Here is a 19243-nt window from a genome sequence, read left to right on the forward strand (position 1 = left end):
AATTATGGTTAAATACTTTGTAAATTGGATTTTTCCCCCCCCAAATTATTCTTCATGGATTTATCAAAAAGATACACATTTTTAAAATTGGCAAATTATAGTAACCAGGTTCAGTAAGCCCATGTTCAATAGGTAATAGAAACAAAGTAAGAAAGAAGTCACCAATACTGTAAGGGTTTGAGATGTACCATGCAGACACCAGACTAGGGGTTGCTTGGTCTTTATTAAAGTTATAGTTTGCATTTAGGAAATGTTTCACAAGAATAAATCATTAAGTCCAAAAACATTTACAGTTTAGACTAAGTCGATGTACTTATTATTAACATTGTTTCTTTGAGGCAACTGTGACATTATTGCAGTAGGGACCATCTGTCAAGTTTCTTCCAGCCTTGTATTGTGGCTCAGGTTCATTACTCCAGTCACCTCTAGGACAAATACAGGAATGCCTTGCTCCACATCTGCCCCTTTGATTTTCACAAATGTATCAGCAAGAAACACAATAGAATTTTGTTCTTAATGGTATTACATTTGCATAAATTAAAATCCAAGGACCTGTTTGTTTTTAAAACTAGAAGAGGAAAAAAAAGAGATGTTATTATCAATTATGAATTTGGAAAGATTTCATTAAATCACACTGAGGGAGAATTATTTTGAAAACTGTATTCTTATATATATATATTTCTCTCTAAAAGGTGTCCTCTCTCGGGCGGGGAGGTGGAGGAGCATTTCACTTTCTTTGAAGTGTCCTCTCCTGTAGTGCCAAGCCCAGGGGGTAATGGGTCTTCGATGGTGGCTCGAGCCAGCTTTTCCATGTAGGTTTAGACCTCATTCCAATTTAGGCTTCTCTTTCTCTTCTTCCATACCTAAAATACAGGCAAAGTACCTGATTTGAACATCATATTAAACTATGAGTAGCTTTGCCAAACTACTTAAAAACAACCTCTCATCTCTCTACACTTATTCTCATCCACCCTCTGGTACCCTTTTCTCCAGTTAAGAAGGAAAGTCATTGTTGACCGCTTTCTCTAGAAAAGTCCTCAGTGACCTCTCTCCCCGTCCACATCCCTCCCCACCCCGCCCCCCAATCAAGACTAACATCTCTGGGACACACCCAGTCCTTACAGTTTCTGGGAGTAAGGGACTCAAGTTAATTCTTGACTCATTAAGTTTGTAAAGAAACCCCAACAAGACTGCTCCCTAACCAGCTTCTAACAATTGGGGGTGTACAGCTGACGAGTTTCAAACAGACCTCATTAATTTTTATTTTAGTCCTGTATCTTCTTCCCAAGGCAAGGACTCTGGATTTTCACTAGTCAAGAAATCTTTTTTTTTTTTAAAGCTCATAGAGAGCTCATTATCCACAAGAACTGTTTATTTCCATACCTGAGTGTCCTTAAACTTGATTTTTCCCTTTCTTCAACCCAGTCCCAGTAAAACTGTTTTTCTTCCTGAGAGACCAGTAAGACCTCTGTCTGTGATTCATAATGAATAGTTAGTTAATGATTTTTCATTTTTTTCTCAAGTCATTCTTATGAATTAAACTTAAATCTGGAAAATGCTCCCCACTTCTTTTTTCTTTTGCTTCTAGCTCAAGATTTTCCCTCTGATATCAAATTCTCAGAGACTTCAGCAGAACAGAAAAAGCCCCAAATATTGTCTCCAAGGTTTTGTTGGTATTCTTTTATAAATTGCAAGCTCTCTGAAGACAGAGCCCCCTTTTCTTCCAGCTTATATCCTTAGCACCTAGTACAGTGTCTGTCTCAGTAGCAGCTCAATTAACCTTTATGGAATCAATTAATAAACAATGATCACAGAGGCGGCCTTAGCAAGACTAGTGGGAAAGCAGTAGAATATGGAACTTCACAATATAAGAAATTATAAAGCCTAACCTCAGAGGACCATCAAGATAAGGTTTACATTAAGACCCTCCTTCCCCCAGCTCCTCCTGTGTGTTTTTTGGGGATCAGAGAGGTGGCGGTGGAATGCGAGTAATATGCTCTGAACAGGTGTCCTTAGACATTCTTTTAGGTTTGGTTTTCATGACTAGGGAACTGGCAGAGATCCGTAACACTTTTTTCCAAAGTACTTCTCAGAAATCATATTAGGGAAAACTTCAAATTGAGAAGTCGGGATATCTGAAGGGAGGAGGGATAAGGTTGAGGTGGAAAAGACAGGCGATGTCTTAGTTGTTGGGTAACCAAGGCAAAGACAGCAAAACACAGCATGGATTCCGTTCACACAGCACACATGACTTGGGTCCCAACTTCATCCCATGTTCATCCCTGCGGAGAAGCCATCAGGAGCTAACTGCCTGCTTTTCTTTTAAAAGTCTGTTTCCTCCTAAGTGCTCTCCTGCAGATGGGGTGACTTGGCAGAAAGACTGGAATCTTCAAAAGCAGGGATGGAGAACAGGGGGTGTTCACTGACCCGGACAGGGAAAATGGCTCCCCACCTACTTTCATTTGGCAGCTTGGAGGGAGAGGGAAAAAATGAGACAGCTGTAAATAATATTGGGAAGAACCAGAGGCATAATTTCCACACGAACAGCGGAAACCTGTCACAAAGCTGAGGCAGGATGCCCTTTCAGAAACACAGAGGAAGAACTGGTTGACCCCGAAAGAGTCAGTCACCTGTGAGTCCCCAAGGCTGGGAGAGGGGCTCAGCCAGAGGGCAGTGCTGGGCACTGCAGACCTGGGGGGTGGGGCTGTGTGAGACATGAGCCAGATGGGCAGCTTGAGGAGTGGGAGCGGGGTGCTATCACACAGGCCTGGCTTCAACTTCTTCCTCCTTTTGCCTGATCTCTCTGCCCTCACCTCCACCTTTCACTTTTGGACACTTTCCTTTCTGGTCATATGAAGTTTGACTTTAATAAGACTGGTCAGCCCAGTTGATACACTGGAACTGAAATAAATGCTTAATCAAGGTACAGAGCTATTTCAGCTGTTAAAGGTTAAATTGTGTCCCCTTCTCCCCAATTCATATGTTGAAGCGCTAACCCCCAGGACCTCAGAATGTGAAGAGAAGGCCAAGGTTATGGATGGACCACTGTTTGTCAAAGAGATTAGGCATGCGATTGTGGATCCAATTGACTATCTCAGCAGAAGCCAGGGATGACCTGTGGGGGTGCCCCTGTCTGATGATTCGGACCCCCATGAATTATATGGAAAAGGTTTTTGGCAATTTTGTACTAGCAGAAACACTGTCAGTATGGATTGAAAGAAAAGGGATGAAATGGAGGGAGAATGATTCTGAAGGCACTTTAGAGGCTGGCTCCTTGGTTTCAGAGGGTAGGGCTGTTGCTCATGGCCAAGAGTGCAGGGCCACAGCCCCCTCCTGGTGCATCCTGGGGACAGAGCATGCAGACAATGGGGATTATTCTCACTCCTTAAAATCCAGTGGAATTTGCCTTGCTGGCTTTCAAACTTGGTTAGGGACCATGACCCCTTTTTATCCTGCCATTTTTTTCTTTTGGAAAGAGAAGGCATAGTCCATGACTGTCCAAGCACGGTGCTCTGGAAGCAGGTAACTTTTGGTCTGGTTTCACAGGTTCACAACTGGAGAGCAATTTTGCTCCAGAATAAATCCCTCCCAGTTTTACTCATATGTAACTTAGGTGACTTTTAAGGTGAGCTTTTGGACTTAAGAGCTGAGGCTTGAAAGACTTTGGGTGCTGCCAGGACATGAATTTTAGGGGGCAGAAGGCAGTGTTATGGGCTAAATTGTGTCTTACCGAACCTAGCTCCCAGCATCTCAGAATTGTGACTGTTATTCGGAGACGAGGTCTTTATCTAGTTTTAACGAGCTTACCAGGGCAGGCCCAGTCAAATACAACTGATGCCTTTATAAAAAGGAGAAATCTGCAGACAGCCTCACATATAAGTGAGAATGGCACGTGAACCTGAAGATGGCCATCAACAAATTAAGGAGAGAGACCTGGAACGGAATCTCCCTACAGTCCTCAGAAGGAACTGACTCTGCTAATCCCCTGACTCAGGCTTCTGGCCTCCAGAACTGCAAGACATTATATTCCTCTTGTTAAAGCCACCCAGTCTGCTGTACTCCATTGTAGCAGCCATAGCAAACCAGCGCAACATCCACAAAGCCACCTGGAGTTACTTTCCTTTAAAAAGAGCAAATACTTAACTACTAATTTAGCCTATTGTAAGGACTTTTTTTTCATAGTTCATATCAGGTTGGTCTGTTTTGTTATTTTATGTTAGGTCCATGGTTTTGAGTGAAGTTTCTGAACTCATGTGTCGTGTTTTCCAATGGTGACATTCTGATGGTTCACTAGAAAAAACACTGGATTGACCATCAGTCAGAGGTGTTGGCTCTGCAATTACCTATCTTGTTACTTAAGGTTTCTGGGCCTCGGCTGCCTCTTAGTAAAAGGAAAGGGTTGCTTTAGGTGATTTCTAACCTCCTTTTTACGTTCTAAGATTTTGTAATAATGTGATTTTTCTCTTGTAGTTGAGGCCAACATACCATAACCAAGTGGAGGAAGTTGATTCATTAAAAATCATTATGGATACAAAGAAGGGGGCTTGACTATGGTATTCTTGGGGAATTTTGTTTAGGGTGTAGTCAAGGTACTCGGGACTGTAATACTGCATTTGATTTTATTCAACTCATTCTAACAAGACACACACACAGAGGACACATACTGCTTTTAATCAGCAGTTTCAAATTCAATTACTTACAGAACCAGGCAGCTAATGTGACTGGAGCAAAGCGGCCAAGTAAGGACTAGGGAAAATCAGAGCACCATCTAAGGGGGCAACTGATACTTAATTCCAATCTATCTATCGTCAGAAGAGAACAGTGGGTTCATTGTTGCCAGATCTTAAAATATTTGATGAGATTAAAAAAAAAAAATCTGGTCTTTCAGTGAAATCGCCCAATTTTAAGATACTGGTTCCAAAACAAAGGTCCCAGGATGTGGGCCTAATGAAACTTTTTGGCGGGTAAAACTTGGAGGAGGCCATCGGTCATCCCTCTCATATATGAAAGAGATGCCCACTTGGCACAAAACATCTGCCTCTATGCAGTTAATTAGATGGTCCTATGTAGATAAAATTAAGCTCTATATCTGACATGAATTACAAAATGTTAGTCAACTTTCACTCAAGTTATTTAAGAGAATGGCACAAATTAAATCTAATAGATCATTTAAAGAAACTTAGTTTCTCTATTCATTCTTAATTTCTCAGTTCAAGCTGCTAAAAAGCAGTATTCTATTAGTCTAGATTGGATTTTTTTCTCTCCTGGTTTCAGGCCATCTTCTCTTAGAAATAGCAGAACAATGGCCAAATGACCACTGGAATCAAGCTAATCAAGGGAAAACAGTCTGTCATAAATACTTCCTAAATAACACATATTGAATGTGTTAGCTTAAATTGAAATACGGCCTTTATCCCAAGAAGCTGAGAAAGTTTACATTTGGTTCTCAATACATTTTTGGAACTTAATGAAATACTTTTATAAATTAATTAGTAGAGAAAGATTATTATTCCCATTGAACAGAGAGGAAAATTATCAAAAGGTTAATTTCTGGTCTCCCAAGCTGTGGCCTGAACTGAAAACAATTTGACACTTTTTCTAATAGACCACTTATTAAAATCAAGCCAGCTGCTGGGAAAAGAAAGCTTTAAATTCCTCCAAGCCATTTAACATTGGCTAAGACTTTGATGCATATCATATTAGAGGATCCACATACACCCAAAACTCAATAACCTTCCAATGACTGTGTTTTATTTGTCTAATTAGATCAAGTTCCTGGCATAGTGTCTGGCACGAAGCACTGTACTCAATGTTTGTGGAACACAGATCATTTACTGGTTACATCTAGAATGCTGTGATTGTATCAGAGGAGAGAGGTCCAGAGCTCTCTAACATCCCCAAGCCATCTTGCCTTTGGATGTATTTTCATGCAAGGCTCATATCACTATATATCTGCGCTGTTGCTTTTTCCGCCTTCCCGTTTTTATGTTATCTTACATACACTTTGGACGGGTTTTGCACAGCTTGGGGAAGTTTATGTGCCTTGCCAAGATGGAGGCTCTGCTATAAATAGAAACAAAAGAGAAATCAAATCATAGGTTAAGTGAGGTTTTGTAGCAATAAAGTATTACCCTTTACTGCACATACCTCGTTGCTACCTTTCTTGTTTTATGCTCCCCTAAATAATACTCACTTCTCTGTGTGTCCCACATATAGCTGTTCAGAGCTTCTCCCAGCAGGTACAAAAAGTTTGTTATGATGGCTGCAGACCCAAAGAAGATGATTCTGGCTCCTGGGCCAATGTGTTCCAGGAAAGGGTACACCCACATCCCAGTTACATGATGCACCCAATACACCCTGTAACAGAATTAGAAAAGAGACAAAGACAAGAGTCACTCTTGTGTCAGATTTCAAAGCTGCTAATATTACAAATATGGACGCCCTACTCCAACCATTCTTCAGCATTGCTAGTCCCAGGTTTGCTTCTGACAGCTCAGAGCTACCAGAAACTTTGTTGTCATTTGTTTCTTTTCTTTTACTTTTTACTCTGAAATAATTTTACACAGACAGAAGAGTTGCAGATGTAGTAGAGAGAGTTCCAGTTTGCCCTTCCTTCAGCTTCCCTCCTGCATGTTAAGATCTTGTATAACCATGGTACAATTACTTAAACGAAGCAATTAACATTGGCACAGTACTACTCAGTATGACTGACTACTACTCAGACTTTATTCGGTCCTGCTTTCCCATTATTGTCCTTTATGTGGTCCAGGATTCCACGCTGTATTTAATGGTCAGGTCTCCTTAGTCTCCTCCAACTTGGCAGTTCCTCAGTCTCTTCTTGACTATCCTTAAACACCTGAAGGGTTCTGGTCAGGTATTTGTTTTTTTAAATACTGTTACACGATCTTCTTAATCTCTTCTTTATATAATGAAACAATGCAGCATTAGGCAACCACATTATAATAAAACCTTGGTAAATACGTGCCATGAATCTTGCCATACTGCCTTCCAACTAGATACCAATATGTATTCCATATACTGACAGAACCATCTCATAACCTTATTGATACCTGGCTTCCCACAACCTGATTTTTAAATTCCATATTTGTTTTTTTTTTCTTTTTTTCCTACTTTCCATACTATGTAAAATAGGAACTTTTGTGTTCTGGAGATATTTTAGGCTCAGTGGGAATACAACATAATTAATCTCCACTGTTTCCAAAAGTTTTAGTAGAATAATTGCACCACTGGTTTCTGACACAACTGCTAAGAGTTATTTTCCAAAACATTCTTGGGTTCATTACTTTATCAACTGTTGTCAACTTTGAAGACTGCATAAAACATAAATAATTTTATTGCCTGAGGAATAAAAATTGCTTTCTAGACTTATGTGTTTTGGGGTCATTTTCCTTACCAACCATGGCTTCACTCCTCTTTATAAGTTTACCTATGAATATATTACATCTGGATACTTCATCCAAGGCCAGAAATTTGGGGATTTTTACCTTAGAGCTTACAGTCTCAATGAGGGTGACAGCACTGTCCCCTCAAAGAGGTAAAAATTGATTCTGGGAGGGTGGCGAAGAAATCTTACTCTTTATATGGTAAGGCACAGTTACATATATATATATACAGAACATCAAAAGATACATAGCTTATCTGGGATATTAAAATTGCATAGGCCCAGCAATTCCATTCTTAGGTATATATCCAAAAAAATGGAAAGCAAGGACACAAGCAGCTGTTTGTGCACCAATGTTCATAGCAATATCATTGAAAATAGCCAAAAGATTGAAACAACCCAACTATCCATCAACAGATAAATGGATGAACAAAATGTCTATACATACAATGATATACTATCCAGCCATAAAAAGGAATGAAATTTTGATATGTGCTACAACATGATGGACTTTGAAAATATTATGCTGAAATAAGCCAGACACAGAAGGAAAGATATCATATGATTCCACTTAAATAGGCAAGTTCATAGAGACAGAAAGTATAACAGAGGTTACCAGGGACTAAGGGGGAGTAGGGAATGAGGGGTTGTTGTATAACGGGTTTAGAGTTTATGGTGGGGGTAATGAAAATGTTTTGGGTATAGATGGTGATGGTTATATAATAATATTGTGAATGTATTTAATGACACCAAATTGCACACTTACGAATGGTTAATATGATGAATATTTGGTCATGTCCATTTTACCACAATAAAACATTTTCATGGAGTGGATTGGGGAAAAAGTACCTAAGAAGCTTCTTTGGTGGGGCAAGTCAATAATGACAGAAAGGTTGAGAAACACTGTCTAAGAGGGAAGAGATGGTTGTTAGATCCAGCCAAGTCAGCTTGAATACCTGTTCTAACTGAAATATTTTACTAGAAGAGGAAGCAAAGCTAGTCAACTTTTTTTTTTTTTTTTTTTTTTTTAAGGCTGACGCATTTGTGAGAATAAGTAGAAATTAAATTGTTAGAACTATCCTATGGAATTCCGATGCATAATACTGTTTGTCCATAAATTAGAGGCAATTCTGTCTTCCTAATCTTGTTTTAACTAGTGTAAGAAGGTGTTGTGTGACCATAATGTACCTGATTAATTTTTGTCAAGATAATTTATAATATCCCCAAAATGTAATACCATAAATCTATAATTGATTTTCAAACTCCATTTATACAATTATAACCCGACTCACTGTAAAACTGTTTCCTCAATTAAGCAAATTAGGAGCAATTCAAATTCTGAATGCTAGTTATATATTTTTTTAAATAAACATTCCTGACATTCTATTTCCTTCTGGGAGAATAAAACTTACATTTGCAGCTTTTGGTAATATCTCTAATGCCAGGCCTCTACTCCTCAGATGTTGTTTGCAATGTACTTTTGGTCTGCATGGAATCATCTTATAATACGGAATAGGTATAACAACCATAACCACATCCTATCTATCTGTAGATGACTCCTGAATGTCTACCTCCAGCCTTGACTCCTCCTTGAACTCCAGAGTTCTATACCCAGTTGCCCACTGCACATTTCAACTTGGAGCATCTCCAACTAACACTTCCATGACATCATCATCATGCCTGCATCCTAATTCCTGCACATCTTTCCCCTCCTCCCGTCATCCAATAGCAAATATATGTCTCCCACATCTTTCACTTCTCAAATCAATGACTACTATATCACTTCACAGTAGCTTGGGGCAGAAAATGCGGAGTCATTTTGGACTTTTCTTTTCCTCATAATCCACATCCAATCCATTTTTAGATCTTATTGGCTCTGCTTTCCAAATATGCCCCAAATATTTACTCCTCACCATTGCCTCCACTACTATCTGGGTTCACGCCATCATCACCTCTCACCGGAACCACTACGACAGCTTCCTGTCACTTTGCTTTCACCCTTGCTACCGTCTATTCTATAGCCTATTCTCATTGGAGCAGACAGATTGATCTGGATTAAATGCAAGGCAGGCCATGCCACTACTTTGCTCAAACCTTTTGCTTCCTTTCTCACTTAGAGTAAAAGCCAGAATCCCTAGGTGATTCTTCAAGGCCCTACCTAAGCTTGCTGGGCACTCTTCTGATGTTTCTCCTACCAACCCACCTCGCTCACTCCACTTTAGCCACACAGAGTCCTTATATTCCTCGAGCACGCTAAGCATTCCTCGCTGGTTCCTGTGCCGGAGGCTCGTTCTTTACCCACATTGGCTCCAAGGCACCTATGGTATGCCCTTGTGTCCTTCAGATTTTCACTTGAATGCCACTCTCTCAATTAGGCCTTCCCAGGCCACTGTATTTAAAAGTTGCAACCCTAATCTTGAAACTCTCTAATCTCCATCGCTTTATTTTTCTTCTCAGCGATTTAATACACTATCTTTATTTTTACTTATCTGTTTATTGTCTGTCCAATGAGCACAAGCATTTTTATCTGTTATGTTCATCGATAGGTCTACGGCCCATGGAGAAGTGTCCGGCACACAGAATACGCTCAATTATTTGTTGTATTACTAGTTGAATAAAGGAACAATAAAAAACAAGATCTGTTTATTAAGAAAGGAATGCATACCTGATTTCTTTATTGCTGCATGGACTTGCTTCTCTAAATGAGGCATTTAACATTGCCTCCGAAAATGAAGTAAAGGTTTTCATTTAAAGAAGTTTTCTTGACTTGGTAGGTTATCAAACCATCTCAGATGCAGAAATCCTGTTAAGTGGGGTTTTACCCGGATTGGTGAGTGATGCATCCACTTGTCCTAACAGGTTGTGCTTTCACTATTTGTTTCTTTGATATAATCAGACCTCAATTTTCTGCTCAAAAGTGACTCATGGCCTTGCTCATCTATTTGTGGAGAGTTATTAGTTCTTGGTTGACTTTCAATTTGTATCTTATTCTAAGGCCTTCTTGTCTTAATGCCCAAATACCTTCTGATTAAGGTAATGACACCAATTTTAACTTTAGCCTAAAAAACTTATGATTGTGCATGTGTGCATGCATATATAAGCATATGTTATAGTATCCTAAGACTTCTAGGATGGTCTGTTTCATTAAATGTACCTCCAATTTCCCTCATTTTAATGTGCAATTTAAAATGACATTTATTAATGCCTCTTATCTGAATACTGTACTACACACGAGGGATACAGAAGTAAATGAGGCAAAGGCGATGCTAGTCTTCATGCAGTACAGGCTAAGGAGGAATAGAGATATTAAGGGAGAAATGACAAGTGTGGTCAGAATTAATGAAGGGTTAAGTGTAGGATTATCATGGGTGCACAGGGATCACTCCTTGCTGTTTTTGAATCTCACACCATTAGTCTTTCTTTTTCTTGTCTATTCAGCTCTCTTTCAAATCAATGTTTTTCACAGCTGATCAATATGCTCCAATGCCTTTCATTAAAGTACAAGAAACATATTTTTCAACTTCACAAATACTGCTCTGTAGCTCTCCTCTTCAAAGGCAAACTTCTCTAGTGAGTCTACAGTCATTGACTCCATATCTATACTTCACATTAATTTCTCCTTTCACAATGGTCTGACTTCTGTTCTTGATACGCCACCCACACAAACTGGTTCTTTGGCATAAAGTTCTCTTAGTTTTCCTCCTACCCTCTGGGCTGCCCTTCTTGGATCTTTTTGTAAATTCACCCTTCAGTATCCAGTCATTAAATGTTGAATTTTCTTAAGGTTTGACTTTTAAACCTTCTTCTCATGTTATGCATTCTCGGTTGATGAGTTCATGCATGTCCGCTGCTTTATGTCTACTACCTCTACATAGATAGCTCACGAATTTATGTCTTCATCCAGATCTCTCCTCTGTTCCTGAACAGTTTACTGAACAGTCCTCAAACATCTCATTTTGCACATCGTAAAGATACTTCGATCTCGATACACCTACAGTCAAACTCAAGCTGTTTTCCCTCAAACCTGGTTTTCGTCTGGTGTTCCTTATCTCTGCAAATGGTAACACCATTTATTCAGTTTTGCAACTCAAACCTGGGAGCTACCTTTGCTACTTCCCTCTCTTTTATCACACATATTCAATCTATTACCTTGTCTTGTTAGGGTTATGTCACATCTCCAATCTGTTGATTTTTTCCCCTATCTTCATCCCAAACATCTTAATTTGTGTTCTGATCACCACTGTCTAGAGCACTGTAATTGCTTCTAATTTGTCTCCACATTTGTTTTTGTCACCTTCCAATTTATCCCCATAACTGCCAGAGTGATCTTTTCAAACCAGAAAGCTGAACACATTATATCCCAGCCTCAAATATGTCAATGGCCTCCCATTGTTTTTTGTTAAAGACCCAGATTTCAAACAAAGTCTAGCGTGCTCTTCATAGAGTGACTTCTACCCGTTTACCCCCATCCCATACCTTGCTTCTGTTATACCAGCTTTCATTTGGTTCCTTGATTTTGCTATGTTCCTTCCTGCCATGTGGATTTTCACGTGCTCCTCTTTCTGCCTATGCTATTAGGTATCCACCCCTTAGACTAATTAAGTTATATTTCTCCTTTATATCTTAGCTCAACTATTATAACTAACCAGTCACCACTTAGGAGCGCTTTCCCTGATCTACTAGGTCAGATTTTATAAGCTCTTAGAGAACCATGAATCTCTTTTATTTTTTTAGCTCTTCTTTTTATTAGTACTTAGATTTGAATGATATCTTTTTAAAATAATGTTTCTCCCTTCCTAGAGTATCTAAATTCTGGGAGATAAGGAACTGTGTCTATTTTTATTTCTCATTGTATCCTCAGCACTTACACAATGCTTGTCACATAGTAGAAGAATGAATGAAGTAGCATTTAAGCTGTGATAGGAAGGATAAGTACGAGTTAATTGAAGGAAGATGGGAGGCAAGAACTTTCTAGCCGAATGGAATTGTATGTCCAAAGATCTGAAAGCAAGGGAGAACTCCCAGATGTTCAAGAAGAAAATATTTTGGTTGAGATCAAGGGAGAGAGGGTGTGAGGGGCAGGCAGGCACCACACTGTGGGTGGCTTTTAAAGCCATGGTAAGAATTGTAGACTCTATCTTAGTGTGGACATCAGGAAGTCTTTGAGGGGCATCAAATAAATGTGAAACAGATCAGAATGTATCAGAAACAGTGGTGGCCGGGACTGGAATGGTTAACACTGAGAATGAGAATTAGAGGGTATATTTATGAGATTTTTAGGCTAGCGTCTATCAAACTGTAGGCCATACACAGTGGCATGATGGAGATGGTCAGGAGAGCAGGTTGATGGATCTTTAAGATATTTGCAAGCTGCTTGGCTGGTAGCTTAAATCCAACCACAGCGAGAGTATTTATACCAAGGAATGGAAAATGTTATACATCAGGCTCTTCCCTCCCCAGCCTCTAGATAAGCTGTTTGTTAAACATTTGCCAGTAACCACTGGTTACTAACATTTTAAAAAGTGAGAACAGAAGAAAACATAATAGGAAGTCTCAGAAAGCCTTGCCCATATGATGATAAAAATTGTTTTGTGAAAGTTCTGTTTCACTTGTATGTGTGTGTGCATGTGTGTCCATACATGCACACACATGCATGCTGGCAGGGTCATGATGCAAAAGATTTTTTTTTTAATTTACAGTAAAATAAATTTGAAAAGCACTGATTTAGGAAACTGAATTAAGAGAACTTGGCGATTTACTGGATTTAGTTAGTGAGGGAACTGTGACGAGTTAAGGATGAATCATAGATTTCTGGCTTGATTAACTGGGTGGAGAATGCTGCCCTTTCCTGAGACAGAGAAAGCTGTAAGAGAGTTGGTTTGAGGCGATGACGCGTTCGGTTTGGACATGTTGAATTTGAGGTCTCTGTGAGATATCTAAGCGGAGATATCCTGAAGGCAGCGACATGGGTTCAGACTGTAGTGAAAAGACTAATGTGGCAATACAGACATTGAGTTCATTGGCAAAAAAAAAGATGGTGGTTAAAGCCACCAGAACAGATTGAGATCGCCCAGGCAGAGCATAAGGTATGAAGAACGTGAGTCCATGAGGGAGCCCTGAAAAGGATCAAGATTTAAGGGGTTATTCGAGGAGGATGAGGCAAAAGGGAGACCAAGACAGGTGGGCTAGTGACATGGAAGGCAGAAAAGCGTAGTTTTGAAGCCAGCGAACACGTGGTTCAAGGGTAGAGTAGACAATGTCTGTTAGGACAGCATCTTTGAGAATTGAGAATAATTAGAAAACTGAATTCCCACCTATAAAGTAGAAGCAAGACGTTCAGATTCCAAGTGGTATATGTATCTTTTAAATCTACTTTGGATGTTGAATGGGTATAAATGATATATAGTAAGTAAAGAAAAATCAGTCTTGGCAAACTCAGTAGCTCTTTGTGCCATATGGCCAAATGTCATCCTATCACATAAATCCTGAGTTGTGGTGGTCACCGGAGCCCTCCAGGAGCTGTATTGAAGGAGTCATACTGTCCCTCCCTTTGCTGTCTCTGTCACCCTTATTTATTCTGGACAGACATACTTATCTATCTTACTACTGATGACCTTTCAGTTCTTAAGAATAGTTTTATTTTAAAAGGGATTTAAAAATTACTTTCATTATTCATATTTTGATAAGGAGCTAGGCTATTCGGCAGCTAGACTATTAAGTCATAAGACACAAGACACAGATTTATATGCAGTAACAGCTGACAGCCAATGCCATTGACTTCTTAGCGACAGGCACTGTGCTAAACGTTCTACATGAGCAACTCTTTGGGGACAGCATTTCAGCAGTACCATTTTACAGATGAGGGCACTGAGGCTCCAGGAAGTGCAATAAGTGGAGAAGCAGGGATACATACCTCGGTGGTGTAGCTCTGAGCCTCTACGCCAGGCTCCCCTAGGATACAATGGATGAGAATAGGGCTCTGGATGGCTTTTAAAGGGCTCAGAACAAAAAACGATCCAAGTCTAAAATCTCTGTGTAAATTTTTTCTTGTTTTCCCACCGACTCTAAAAGTAATTCATGCTCGTTATAGAAATGTGTGAAATATAGAACTGTTTGCAAGATGTAAGATAAGTCAGTTTGGGTGAAGTTTTAACACAAGACTGAGTCTCCTGTAAAATTCAGGAATCAGATTTTATAGCTTCACCAGAGGAGAGGAAAACCACTGCAGGAGTAAAGTAATAAACACTTCCTTCAGAGAAGGCATTGACTTACTTCTTAAGAAACAGCCACACCATACACGCATTTAGACTACTGGAATTTACTGCACTGCTTGGCAGGCAGCATGTGCCCCAGGGTGGGGTGAGATAAGGGATGTGCATTACCTTCTCACACAGGAGGTCTCTGTGTGTCTCACATGGCACCTCCAACCTGTTGCTTCTGAAGGACTTTTCAAGGGCCATTTTGACTTTGGGCTCAAATGCTGACTTCAGAACTGACCCTCACCCTTTAGATCTAAGCGTGTCATTGTAGAACCATTCTAAATGGCCCCTTGGACCATGTCTTGAGTATTGACTCCATGGAGACTGGTTCTTGTTACATTGTTGAAAATCTAGAATTCTACTGGAGTTTTCTGGAATTCATGTACTCATTCATTTATTCAACGAACATTTCTTGAGCCCCCACCTTGTGCCAGATGGGGCAAACAGCAGTGGCGATGCAAAGGTGTGCCCTTGAGGAGATCACGGTGCAGAGGTGCTGCCAAGGTTCCTATGAAAAGACTGTAGGGCCCAGGAAATATGACAAAGGACGTCTGCTTAGGTGGGAACAGGGCTCTGGACACAGGGCTCAAAAAGTTCTCTTTGGTGTTATGTGTGGAAGTACTGGAGAATGAATGCATCGGTGCACAGGCAAATGCTGGATGGAAGAATCTCATCTGAAGCAGTGGAGAAATATCCTCTAGCTCAACTACAGAGATAATTTTAGGAGTTACATATATGGTTATATAATCCTTCACTTACTGTGGGTTTAATAGAGTATTCTTCAAGGCCATCTTTAAAGTATAATCATGATTCAAGATTCATCAAAGACTTTCCAAGTTTCTCATTGGAGCTGGCCCAGATTTACAGAGCCTGGGCTGTATCTATACATCGGGGCTGTCTTTACGGGTGTGCATCCTCTGCAGTGCCTTGCGGCCCTCTGCTCAGAAGCGCCCCACACTAGCTTTAATGCTCTGCTGTCACTGTCTTGAAATTCTTAATAATTTTTGAACAAGGGACTCCACGTTTTTATTTTGCACTGGGCCCATCAAATTATGTAGCCAGTCCCGTCTACATAGCTATGTCATCTATTCTTTGGATATATTTCCAGCTCATTCACATAGTAGTAGGTCACTTTGAAGATTATGTCACTTCTTGAGCCTCAGTTTCCCCTTTGGTAAAGCAGTATAAACTGCCTACTTTAGAGATGCAGTCATCAGATAATGTAAAGTTCTCAGCACCGTCGATTTAGGTTAGATAAAAAAAAAAAGTAAACATAACAAACAAAAAATTTTTCCATTGCTGTTCCTTAGGCAGAAATATATAATATTTTTCTGTACTTCTCACACACAAAGATGTTTTCACGGTTACAAGTCTCTCCACCCATCCCCGGGGAAAGAGGCAAATTGTGCGTGCCTCCCAGACTGAATTCCTGTAATGAAGTAATGAGGGAATGTGTTTTCTTCCTGATTCTCAATCATAAATATCAGAATAATTTATCCACATAGGAAGGCCAATAATCTGCTTCAAAATATCTTTCTCCAACACATGTCCTGGCATATGTCTAAACTGATTTCAAATGATTTGCTTCCTCTGAGTCCCACTTTCCACAGCCTACCTGGTCTTACAGCGATGTTTCTCTGGAAAGAATTCAATTCGAATTTCCCATGGTAAAATTCATACTGATTTTGCTTAACTTTAATCATTTAGACTTTCTCAAAGCATATAGGTGCCAAGCATCAAAGTCGACACATTGAACACTGCAGGGAACATGTGTTCCTTCTGAAGGAAAGCGGGGAGTGTAGTCAGCAAGAAAATCTTACGGCCCAAGCGACCATCGGGGTTGGCTGCGGTAGTGAGAAACAGAGGTGTTTAAACTGCCAGCTCTGGAAGGGGAGGAGGCACATCCTAAATCCCACAACAGAAAATCACAATTTCCCATGTTTTGCGGACATGATCTGTAGTGTCTCTTTAGTACATTTTGTGCTTCTCCTTCTAGTAGATTCTTATTTCTAGGATTACAAACAATGTTCTAGTTATCCCTGCCATGATTACATCTTTCATGATCCTGCAATCTCCCTGGACTACCAATCTTTCTCTCTTTAATTGCCAACCTTCTTTAATAGCAAAAATTGCAGACATTTCTTGAGCTCCCACTTCGTGGCAGTGCCCAGTGTCAAATTACAGTGAAGCCGTCTCTGTATTAATCGTCACATCTGTCCTTTGCATGCTGCTTCTACAACTGCTAAATGTTTATTTTTTCTTTCGACAAACATGTACCAGTGTCTAGAATGTCTCAGACACGTGCATGTAGCAGGATATGAAGTAGATGTGGTCCTCGCCCTTGTGACAGGGTTCCCAGTCTAACAGTGATACAGACATCAGATGACACTCTAGTACTATGTTCTTATTAGTACGAAGGAGGAGTGGTAGAGTCAATTATTATTTTTTTCAAGTTGAGTTGTAGGGTTCTTTTTTTTACCTTCATTTTAATTTTTTGTCAGAATTAAACCATCAAAAGTTCTAGAAAGCTTGCATATCAGAAACTCACTGCTCCATCCAACTGCAATTTTTAGTCTCTTTCCATGCCCTCTCTTTCTCTTCAGAGGAACCCACATTCAACAATTTCAGCTATTTCTTTTAGCTTTTATATCCATATTTCTTAAAAATAGCCTTATATTGCTGTTTCTTAATTTATCGATTTTAGATATTATCTTCTGGCTTCCTAACACGAAATATATGGGTTCAGAGCTCTAACAACACTCCCATTTTTTTTCTTTATTCACCAAATATATTTATATCACATTCTGGGGGCCTAAATCAGTTTTCAGTATTTATTTTTTTTCTTTATGCTTTTGGTGTTATATCTAAAAATTTTGCCAAACCTAAATTCCTTGTATTTTCCTCTGGAAGTTTGCAGTATTGAGTTTTACATTTAGGTTTATGATGCATTTTGAGTTAATTTTTGTGAAAGGTGTAAGGTTTGTGTCTAGATTCAGTATTTTTTCTTTTTCATATGGACTTCCAATTGTTCCAGCACCATTTGTTGAAGATATCCTTTCTTCACTGAATTGTCTTCGCTCCTTTGTTTAATATCAGTTGACTACATTTAGGTGAATCTATTTCTGGGCTCTGTATTCTGTTCCATTGATCTTTGTGTTTATTCTTTTGCCAAGACCACAGTGTTTTGATTACTGGAGCTTTAGACTAAGTCTTGAAGTCAGGTAGTCTCAGTTCTGCAATTTTTTCTTCTCCAATACTGTGTTGGCTATTCTGGGTCTTTTGCCTTTCAACATACTCTTTAGAATCAGTTTGTCAATCTCCAACAAGTAACTTGCTGGGATTTTGATTAGGCTTGTGTTGAATATATAGATCAAGCTGGTAAGAATTTCCATCTTAACAATATTGGGTCTTCCAATCCATGAACATAGACTATCTCTCCACTTCTTTCAACGTTTTAATTTTTGTATATAGATCTTGTATATATTTTATAAGATTTATCTCTAAGTATTTTATTTTTTGGTGCTATTTTGAATGTTATTGTTTTCAATTACAAATAGCAACTGTTCATTTGTAGTATATAGCAAATCAATTGATTTTTTTGCATTCTATCCAGTGGCTAATTAGTTCCAGGAGTTTTGTTGTTGTTGTTGTTGTTGTTGTTGTTGTTGTTGTTGTTGTTAATTCTTTGGGCTTGTCCACATAGACATTCATGTCATCTGTGAAAAGACAGTTTTAATATTTCTTCTTAATCTGTACATCTTTTAGTCTCCTTTCTTGTCTGATTGCACTAGTTAGGACTTCCTGTACAATGCTGAATAGGAATGGTGAGAGGGGACATCCTCGCCTCATTCCTAATCTTAAGGAGAAAGCATCCAGTTTTCCTCCATTTTGTTCTGAAGTGTGCATTGTTTGAAATAAATCTAGCTATACCAGCTTTACGTTAATTAGTATTAGCATGTTATATCTTTCTCCATCCCTTTTCTCTTAGCCTATCTATGTCTTTAAATATAAAGTGGGCTTCTTGTAGGCAACACATATTTGGGTATTTTTTTTAAATCTACTGTGAATCTTTGCCTTTTAATTGCTGTATTTAGACTGTTCACATTTAAAGTGATTATTGATATAGCTGGATTAATAAATACCCTGTTTACATTTTCTCTTTATTGTACTTTTTCGTTTCTTCTTTCTCCTCTTTTATGTTTTCTCTGGTTTTAATGATTTTATATGCTTTTGTCTTCTCTTTTAAAATATCAATTATACTTCTTTTTGCATTTTTTCTAGTGTTTCCCTAGAGTTGCAATACAAATTTTGAACAAATTAAATCCACTTTGAAATATCAATTCGTAGGTAGTGCAGATATCTATTAACAGGGTATGCTCAATTCTTCCTTTCCATACTTTGTAACTTCATTTTCATTCATTTCACTTATCCACATACTATAATCACCCATTACATTGTTATTATTGTATCTTTGAATAACACTTCTCTAATAGATCAATTCAGAATAAGAAAAATAAAACTTTTATTTCACCTCTACTTATTCCTTTTTCTATGTTCTTCCTTTATGTACATCAGATTTTCT

The 19243-nt window shown here is 39.0% G+C and overlaps 1 protein-coding gene across 2 annotated transcripts in view; it reads right to left on the bottom strand.

The window, feature by feature from the left end:
• Positions 1-204: 204 nt before the first annotated feature.
• AIG1 (androgen induced 1) overlaps positions 205-19243 on the bottom strand; it is a 197852-nt gene continuing 178813 nt past the window's right edge. For both annotated transcript variants that reach the window (XM_011356132.2, XM_023528372.1), the window contains 2 exons: positions 6194-6357; positions 205-863 (listed from right to left, as the gene is read on the bottom strand). In XM_011356132.2, the coding sequence (XP_011354434.1) occupies positions 826-863; positions 6194-6357 (202 nt within the window). In that variant the 3' untranslated portion in view covers positions 205-825. The remainder of the gene's footprint in view (positions 864-6193; positions 6358-19243) is intronic.

Source organism: Pteropus vampyrus, unplaced genomic scaffold (genome assembly GCF_000151845.1).
Source record: "Pteropus vampyrus isolate Shadow unplaced genomic scaffold, Pvam_2.0 Scaffold24, whole genome shotgun sequence".
NCBI lineage: Eukaryota > Metazoa > Chordata > Mammalia > Chiroptera > Pteropodidae > Pteropus > Pteropus vampyrus.